At 47.0% G+C, this 9,787-nt stretch overlaps 1 protein-coding gene across 1 annotated transcript in view; it reads left to right on the top strand.

Moving 5' to 3' along the window:
- Nucleotides 1-4,696: 4,696 nt before the first annotated feature.
- The window catches only part of SMC3 (structural maintenance of chromosomes 3), a 34,638-nt gene continuing 29,547 nt past the window's right edge, over nt 4,697-9,787 (top strand). The window contains exons 1-2 of the mRNA XM_009326054.1: nt 4,697-4,786; nt 9,262-9,472. Coding sequence (XP_009324329.1) covers nt 4,697-4,786; nt 9,262-9,472 — 301 coding nt within the window. The remainder of the gene's footprint in view (nt 4,787-9,261; nt 9,473-9,787) is intronic.

The raw sequence follows: 9,787 nt of genomic DNA, 5'->3' as shown, positions 1-9,787 counted from the left end.
GGTCCCTCTGCAGAGCCTTTCTACCCTCGAGCAGATCAACACTCCTGCCCAACTTGGTGTCATCTGCAAACTTAACTGAGGGTGCACTCGATCCCCTCATTATAAACTATGGGATCATTTAAATCTGTTTATTTCAGCTTCAAAATTCAAAGTACTCTGACATCTAAGTAAGACTTACCAAATGGGTTCATTTTTCTATTAGCAGCGGTGCTGCATCCCTATGCATCCTGCCTATGAACACTTGCAAGGAATGTAAAGGTTACCAAGAGAAATGGCTTCTGTGGTTATAGCTGAAATTCTCAGCACTTCTTCCAGCTTTGTCTAGTTATTAAAGAGGATTTATGGCCCCTAGATATCCCTTTCAAGTACTAGCCTACCCCGTGGAAGTCACTGGCTGTTATTTGTTGCTCCTGGGAATCCTAGCAGGACCTGTTGTGCTAGGAGCTGTACAAACACCAAACAAACCCAGAAAGCCGGTAACTCAAGCCCAGGAGTGACAGTGGTAGAAAGGGAGAAAGAAGCACAAAGCCCCAAAGGGACAGCACTGCCCTAGGACTCTCATATTTCTGTCAGGGATTTTTCACCTACGCCAGAATAGGACCCATGCTAGGGAGACCACAGGTGGAAAGCACCTCTAGGAGACAAGCATGCATGGGATCCATGGGACCCATTGGGCGTGCTGTACATGAGCAGAAGTGGGAAACACCTGTAGTGTAAATCCTACAGCTACATGACACAGGGGTCCCTGTCCCAGCCCGGGCTCGCTGCGGTAACGACTGGGATTTCAGGACAGGCAGCACATAAAGGTGTCTGATCTGCTGGGACTGTTAGACGCTCAGAAATGACAGGCAAACTAATAAAGACCTCAAACCCCTTTGGCATAACCATTTTTCCAGACTTGGTTTTACTGAGCTACTCATGTTAGTAAAGTTACTCACATGAGTAAGCATTCATCGAACAAGGCTTAAATCTCCAAAGTGAAGCGATAATGTAGTTTTTCATGGGCTCTTTTTTTTTTGTGTGTGTGTGTGAATAGTGGTTTATTTCTGTCACACAGATACTCCATTTCTGAGACTCCTTTGTAAAGCAGACAGCGTTTGATAGTGAGTCATCTCTCGTTATTAAATTGCCCATACACTGCAAGCTGCCTCCAGGCCCTGATCCAAAGCCTATTGCCTTCAGCGGGGAGAATGGTTCCTGAACACAATGGGCTTCGAATCAGGCCCTGGATGAATCTTTATGTTAAATCTTTATTTTAAGGAACATTTTGTTCTAATTGGAACTAAAATTGATGCTGCATTGAAATGGAATATGAGGTCTACAGGACTCAAACTGGAACAACGGGTATATCTTCTCTGCTCTAATGCTTCCAATCATGTTAAGTCAAGTTAACTGGAAAATCAATTGACACGAATTCCAGCATGACCATTAACTGCCATCCGGCTGGGCCCCAAGAGGCTGGCCAAGATGAAGCAGATTTCTAACAGGGATGAAGCAGAACTGTGCATGTTCATCTCCTAGAGATGCTTTCAACCCACAGTCTCCCCAGCAATGTCCACGTTGCCCTGAGTAATTACTGTGGCTAACGGAGAGCCTGGGGGGTCAGGCAGTCTGGGATCGATTGTGGGCTCTGCCCTTGGCTTTCCAGGGCAAGCGATGCAGCTGCTCTGTACACTCCTGCTGGCACAGCCACATTTGTCAAAAGCATAAAGGAAGTGAGTGAGACCTGGACTGACCGAGCTGACCAAACAGATCCCTTGAGTATACAGAAAAGAATTGTAGCAGCAAAACTGTGTTTTCCACAGCACAGCTCATTTCTCCTGCAGAGGATGTTTCTGCTCTGTTGGTACAAAGCAGAGCTTTGCTGATGTGGCTTTGGTCACGCAAGAAGCATTTTGCTGCTAGAGTGGACCTGAATTTCTCTCTAAATGTTTCTCGCAGGCTTATCCGTATGCCTCTGGATCCTGCCTTGCATCAGGGATAATGATATCGATCTCATTCTGAGAAAGGCATAAAGCTTTTTTCATATGTTTGCAATGCATATTAGACCCATGGACAAAGGCTATCCTAAGCACAAAATCTCGTTACCGTGATGTATTTATTGTACTGTGCTTGTGAGGCCATATGTTCCATATTACAAGAGAGAGTTTGTTGGGTTTTTTTTCTCTTTTCCCCCCAGGATATAATGTTTTGCTTAGTTAAAAACAAAACCAATCAGGCAGCGCTTCCAGACAACCACCGTGGGGTAGAGCAGCTGCTCTGCCAGGAAGCAGGCGATGGGAGCCCTGGGTGGGTGGCAAGAAATCTGTGTGCTACTGAGAGCTAAAGCACTGACATGGTTCAGTTTACTAAATCCAGCTGTGAAGAGCAGCTGGTTTTCCGGCAGTCAGCATGACAAACACAGGCAGATATGCTCGAGAGAATTGATCAGGGGCCACCAGTGGGGAGAAGGGAGAAGGGGAGGGTATGTTGTTCCCTGTGTTACTAAGTGCTAAAGTGGCTCCTGGCAGTTCTGATTATCAAACCCAGCTGCGAGGAGCTTTTCTGGACTTGAATGTGACATCTGATGGGGATACACCTCGGCTGTGTGCGTGGGGAGGAAAGGGGAAGCACAAGGCTTCTGCACAACCAGCTACTGCCCTGCTCGATGCTCTGGCTTGCGGGATCCTGGGGAAGGGTCATCTGGACAAGCGGAGGATGTCTGCAGACAGCAGGGGAGGCTGCCAAGAGGCTTCAGACAGTGTTCCCATCTTGGTTTCTCAGTTTCTCTTCCCATTTCCTTCTCTTCAGCCCCCTTCAGGAGGGAGCTGAGGACACCAGGGGAGACAGTGGGCACAGCAGGCCAGGGCAAGGGGAAATCATGTAGAATAAACAGCAAGACACTTTGTTGGAGGGCTGGAAAAGATAAAAAAGATGCCCATTATCTAGATTGAACTGTGAAAAGCTGCACCGGTGAAGCCTGCCAGCTAGGGTGTGTTAGGAGAAGGATGTCTGCTGCCCCTGGGCTCAGCCTGGGCAGAGCCTGAGAAATGCTGAGCACTGATGCTGAGCGGGAGGGAGGTCCAAGATAATCCCTGGGGTAGTGGTTTTCGTTTCCATGATAAAGCTGGAAGTTTTCTTTTCTGTCCTTTGATCTTCAAAGGACAGGAGGAAATTTCACACTTAGGGGAGGCCACCCGGTGTCAGGTGAAGTTGATGCAGCTTGTGAAAGTCGGTCAGATGCCATAAGGCCAGCAGCTCACCTGCCTTAGTGTGAAAATACCTCGCAGAAAGGAGTCTGCCTTTTCCTGGGGGTGGTTTTGGTGCCCTGGTTAGAAAATCACATTTGTTTGTGGATCTGGAGGCTGCAGACGGATGGCTCAAAGAGGGAGTAAAATCCAGGCAATGTGATTCTGATGTAATTCGCCAGTTTCGATGTGTATTACTTTGTGGATGGATGCAGTCAGCCAAAATCATGTTTTTGTTCTAATCCAATTACAAGTTTACCACAGCCGCCTCCTTTCAGGGTGCTAATGAGGAGCAGAGGCAGGAGGAAAGGGATTTTTTGGTATTTCAGGATGCTCTGTGGAAGTCAGATGTCCAGTCTGGCATCTCTGTCAATGTAATTTTGTTTGTACTGTCCACAAAGACTGAAAAAACTGCCCCGAAATGAGGTGGCACGGGTCAAAGACCCACGCGAGCTCTCTCTGCCCCTTGCCCCGCAGCCTGGCTCACCACGCATGCTGAGCACAAATGTTCAGCCACTTCGCTGCATCCACACGCCAGTTCCCCCAGGGAGTCTCTGTGGCCCTCGGTTAGTCTGTGTCCTGGCGCTGCTGGGAACGGGTTGCAAAATATCCCTTTGGTGAATGATATCATCCAACCAGTAACACCTCCGGGGCTGGGACAGGCACCACCGCTTCCCCTCGGTCCCTCACCCACTCCTTCATAACAGCAAATAATCAGTCTTTCTGCAGACGCAGCTTCAGAGCAAGCAGCCAGTCCCGCAGATGGGATGCATATATTGATGTCTGCGTGGTTCTCTTACTGCCAAGATTGCGTTTACTGCTCGCTTGAACATGAGGACATTCTTCAGAAGTAAAATTGACTGTTGTTAATTCACCTCCTAATCTCCCAGGCTTGCACTGCTGGCTGAGCTGGCGACCTTTCACCTGGTGTTTGGGATTAGGTGCGTCTTCAGAGATCGCCCTCGCTTATGATTTATTTTGATGAGAACCAGTTGATCCTGGCCTCCCAGGGCTGTCCCTGAGCCCTACTGGTGGATGAGCAGGTGTCCCCCCAGGAATGTCATGCAGCCCCCTGAAAGCAGCCATCCCCCTGCCCCGATGCTGGTGAGCTGGTGCCAACCCAGCCCCGCTCCAGGGCAGCCCCCACCGAAGCCAAGGGGTGCTGTGGGCTACCGCCCTCGCTGCTGGGGCAGCCACCAGGTGCAATGGCTCTGTGGGATCCAGTGTCCCTGATTCGCTTCTCCTTCACACCTGACCCACCTGAAAACAGGTCTGGGGGTGTATCTGGGGGTGCTCTCCAGCTTGGCTGACCCCATAAACAGCCCACTGTGGGGCTCTTCCCTTGTCTGGGGATTAAAAAAAGAAAAAACGCAGAGCAATAGTTTCTTTCACTAAATTTCAAAATGCAACAAAGCTCTTTGTTGCATCAGAGCAAAGAAAAACATAGATGGTTTCCACCCTTCGGCAGGATGCGGCCCCTCTCGCCCCACAGCGAGAGCCAGCCCGGCCTGCGCCGCCTGCCGACAGAGCTCCCAGCACGGCCCCGCCACAGCACCCGGGTGTGTAATTCATTTCATGTGTGTGTGATGGCTTGCTTTATAAAATTAGCAAACCAAGTGAAATTAATTCAACCACAACCACATTTTATTCATAGAGAGGCTCGCCTGAAAGATGATGAGCAGAACAACTGCTTTCCCTTAATAAACCTGTAGCAGATTAATTCATAATAAAATACACCTTTTTTAAAAGGGACTTTTTTCTATTGTTCATTTTACACCTTTGTTTTACCCTGCCACTCTCTTCTTGACAAGCATGTTAGCTTTCTTAAAATGTTGTTGGATTAATGGGTTTATGGATGAATACTTAACAGTCAACAATAATTATTTACCTTCACACATTCAAAGGATCATAAAGATCAAGAGAAACTTTTTTTTTTATTCTTAAAAAGAAACTGCCTGACTGTTTTGAGTTGTTTAAAGTGAATAGAAACAGAATTGGAAAAGAAAAAGCAAAAAAAGACTCCGGTGCTTTTCATAGTCAGCAGAGCACCCACCATGAGGAAGTAACAGGAGAGCTTGGCAGGTCTCCTGGGGCCTGGCAGGACGGCTGCCCTTCCACTACCAGCAGCTTATAAAACGCAAGGCAGACGCCTTGCGGAGAAGAGCTAATGATCTGCACGTGGTGCTGGGCAGTGGAGGCGTACGGCTACCCACTGCCCGGCTGCCTCCTGGGGCTGGGCTGGCAGGAGCGATTGAGCAGCCAGTGCTCTGCTCTCCTCCTCTGAAAGAAGCTTAGGCCAGCAGCACCGGATCGCTCCCAAATCACAGGAACAAGTGCCGTTATCACCACTGATTGCACTTCTGCACTTTGTATATAGGTATATAGATGCCTTATGGTGTATCACACCCTGCACCCCTCAGGGCCCACTGCAGCTGCAGGCAGGGACCAGGGGTGTCCGCTCCCTGCCGCAACATCAGCACCAGAGACAAAAAAGAGCAAGAAAAGGGTCTGTGGGTGATGGCAAAGGGTGCCCACCATTGCAACACAGATATCACTAACACTGTGCAGCCAGCACCTGAACCTGTAATTACATCCACCCCTTATCAAACAGAGCTTTGTAACGGTCTTGCAGACTTAGGGCTTTCACTTCTAAGTTTTTTGACCAGCAGTTGCTCACTGGCAAAGATAGAGGCATTTCTGCAGGTTTTTGTGAGGGGTCAGACTCTTGCATTGTAAGGCACAGGGGCGACTACAGGGCTTGAGAGCAAAAGAGCTTGGTAACTTTGCTCAAGAGAAAAAAATTTCTTGGAAAGGAAAGCTATGTGTGGCTGGCTTGCATGTTTTTCAGAATAAGTACTCCTTGGTCCTCGAAAGCCTGGTGGGTTGAGTGCACTGAGACCAATGTGCATGCCCAGGTCTGTCGAGAAAGGGCTGGTTTCTTTCACTTCACCTGCCAGAATCTCCACTGAATTCAAAGGCGAGAGGAAGATGCGCTATGGCCTTGCTGCCTTAGGATTCGTGCTTGACTTGGGTAGTTTAGGAGTAGACATATTCTTGGCTGTCCCACAGTTACCCTGCTTGACCTTGGGCAAGATACTTTCTCACTGCCTTTGTTTCACAAGCTGAAATTAGAATACCAGAATATCTGCTCGTGTGTTCAGAGTGCCATTAAACACTGTTTTCTGCAGGTGTCTAAGTGTCTTATCGGAGTGTCTAAGCCCAGGTCCCTGGTTTGCTCCTGAGATTCTGCTGCGACACCAACAAGAAGGAGAAGTGTCCCCAGCAATGCTCTGCCTCCCCTGCCACTTGCTACCGACTTCAAGTGATGAAGCACAAGTGATTGGTGTTGTGATGAGCCTACCGATTTCTACAGTCATTTAAAAATGGCAGTAAATACCTCAGTGATTGCAGCCATTCATGAATGAAAGCAGTCTATGCACATGGTTCACAACTGGAAGTGGTAATAGAAGAGGTTAATAAGACACTTAAAACGCCTTTTTTTCCCCACAATACATTTAACATGTTTTTTCTAAGAGAAATTTTACTGAGAAGAGAAAAAAAAAATACTACAGACTTGAAATCCCATCTCTGTGTTCCCATTAAGCTTCATGAAAGAAATGCCTGATGTATTTTTATGCTGATGAAGCCTAGATGAATTATAGCAGTGTTCCCACTTTCTCCTTTCTAATGCTACTGTTTAATTCTAGTGTATTTATAGAAAAACACTGCTTATAAAAAAGGGCCATAGAAAAAAGCTCTGCAGCACCTACTGAAGCGAGGTGAACTCCATGCATAGCAAGCACTGATTATATGTTTACAGGTTCTGAATAAAGTGTGCTGTTTTACTAGCTGCCAGCTTTCGGCACTCCTACAGCCACGGCAGCTTGACAGAATAAAAATGACACGCATCGCCCTTGGGTTGGGTGCATATTTTCAGCATGGACCACAAAACCAAAAGAATAACAAAAAATATAACACCTACCCCACCCCTCCACTCCCTCAAACACAAATCTCTAAAAGCTATGTGACAAAACTGCCATGCAGGGGCCTACAAATGTATTTAAAACACTCTTTGAACTAGACAATCATTTGCCACTTAATCCATAATGAATACAGTTGCTATTTTTGCAAGCACGTCACACTGGTGGGAGTGTTTGTTGATGAAGTATCAGTGAAATATGATTTTATTCCTATGAATAAATATAACCTGGTGTCTGTGCACATCTGTACACACACATAAGTCATCCCCAAACTGCAGGAGTATGCTGTATCCAAAGTCCTCAAGAGGGAATGAACACCTGAGGATAAAAAAGATCCCAGGTCCTTATTTGTGCCTGTTCGTAATTCAGAGGCTGATGCGCTTCTTAGTACACCACAACAACAGCAGGCTGCCTGGGGCACCAGATGTGGACCAGCAGGTTGTGGGATCTCGGCTCTTAGAGCTTTGACTTGAGCCAGGGTTTTCAAGAGGACTTGGTGCATCCAGGCACAATAATGTCAGTGCAGCAGTCAAGAGAAAAGGCAAAATTTTCTTCAGGTGATGGCCACCCTGGTGACCCTGAACCCCATCTTTAGGGGAGGAAGATTAAATCCTTGCTCTGGGAGTCTATGATTAAGTGAAAATAAGTTTCTGAACTACAAAGGAAACCTCGAAAACATGACTCAAGGCATCCTGTACCTCTAAAAGCAGAAGACAAAGAGGAATGAACTTTAAAACCTGTCAATTTAAAAATGTTTCTATGCCTATTACTGCCTTGAGAAACAGGGATGAGTAACACAGGGTGGTCCTTCTACCCTTAGTCTTTAGCAGGAGGAGAAGGCTGTTAGTGAGAAGATGTCCCAGCTGCTTGTTGTGACAAAACCTTCGCTGACGTGTTTCAGCAGAGGTCACCACACGGCACTGCCTGCTGTGTGGTGCCGATGGAGTCTCAAATGCATAAAACATATTGCTGTTTTCTCCCGCCTGAGTGCTTCACAGGATGATTTTGAAAATTACAAGTTTATCTACAATGTGTAAATCTGTGCAATTTATTTACATGCAAATATTAATACAAAAATGGATGTAAATAATTCTTGTAACCAGGTATAGGATTGGTTGAGTGTATTGTGAGGAAAAGTGGGGAATTCGTCTTCCCTTTCTTTTCTAAACTCTCTTCTCCCCCCTGCCAGTGAGGCCCCTTGGATGGGCCAGGCAGCTGGAACCCGAAGTACTGGCATCTGCAGTTCACTTTGCCCGGAAAAAGTGAAGAGTAAATTCCATTACACAAACCAATCCCAGAAAGATGTTGTGAGACTCATTTAAGGATTTAAAATTCCCCAAAATCCTGAAGTGAAAAGGATTTTGAAAACGCAAATGGAGAAAATATCTTTTTCCCCAAGTGCCATTGAACTGAGCTATTTAAAAGTAAACACAGAACAGTCAGGCAGGAAATTTTCATTCTGAATTTGTTTGTGGAGCAATCATTAAATACTTTAGTTTTTAAGCACCGTGTTTTCTGAAGAAACAGTGAGCCATTTGTTTAAAGGTGCAGGTGACATCTGTTACAATAGCCTCCTGATGGGCCTTTAGTAATACCATTTCATTACATGGCAGTTAAGAATGGTTGGGACTGGGGAGATTTTCCCGTTAAGCAAGGAAAGTAATTCATCCACCTATTATTCTAGGAGAGGCAGGAACTAGACCGTTCTGTTTAAATCTAATTTTTATTAGTGTTAAGAGGATCAGTACAGGAATTCTATCGTGTGTATAGAAATGTTGGCTACAGCTGCATTTTTGAAGTAGTCAAATCGAAAATTGTGTTTTCTCTGAGACGTTGTGCCCCTACTGTTGTCACAATAACACCTGAAATTACTGTAACTGAAAGAGATTAGAAGAAAATTAATGTTTCTCTTCCTTCATTTTGCTTATTTTGTGTGTTTGACAGCTTCTTTGGGGAGCTGAACAGTGGCTCTCTGGGAGATAGAGGAGTGGGTACAGACTCAAGCTAATCTTTCTGTTTTCCCGAGAAGATTTCGCACCATTCCTGTTACTCAGCTCACCCTGGGCACGTACTTGGCTTCGCCCAGGCCTTTCGCGGCGGACGCAGAGCTCGGCTCTCAGAGGCACCGAGGCCTGCCGGGGTGCCTGGGCCCTGCGCTGCGGCACCTCACACCTGGGGGCTGCTCGGCTCTGTCCGACGCGACTTCGTGTTGCCGTGCTGGAGGGACTGGAGTCGGTATAGTGGGAACACAGAGCAAAAACGGATGTAAATAAGTTAAAATTGGAGAAGGGACTGACATCCACACCTCACGGCCCTACGCTCTCAGCCCCGCGCAGCCACCGGGGCAGGCCGGGAGCCTCTGGCCTGGTGGGACGGCTGGGCGAGGGGGTGCACTGGGGCCGAGGGGGCATGCTGGGGCCCAGCCACAGCCCCTAACGCTGATAATTCCGCCTTTTTTTTTTTTTCCGATTTTTTTTTTTTTTTTGATCCTCGAATAAAAGACAGGATTTAAGATCAAGGTTTTAGTTTACGTTCTGGATGAGCACTTGTACTGCCCCTCCACCTCGGCAGAGGAGAGGG

Source organism: Pygoscelis adeliae, unplaced genomic scaffold (assembly GCF_000699105.1).
Source record: "Pygoscelis adeliae isolate BGI_AS28 unplaced genomic scaffold, ASM69910v1 Scaffold4, whole genome shotgun sequence".
Taxonomy (NCBI): Eukaryota; Metazoa; Chordata; class Aves; order Sphenisciformes; family Spheniscidae; genus Pygoscelis; species Pygoscelis adeliae.
Note: the sequence above shows the minus strand (reverse complement) of the source record. Positions and strands in the feature narration are given on the sequence as shown.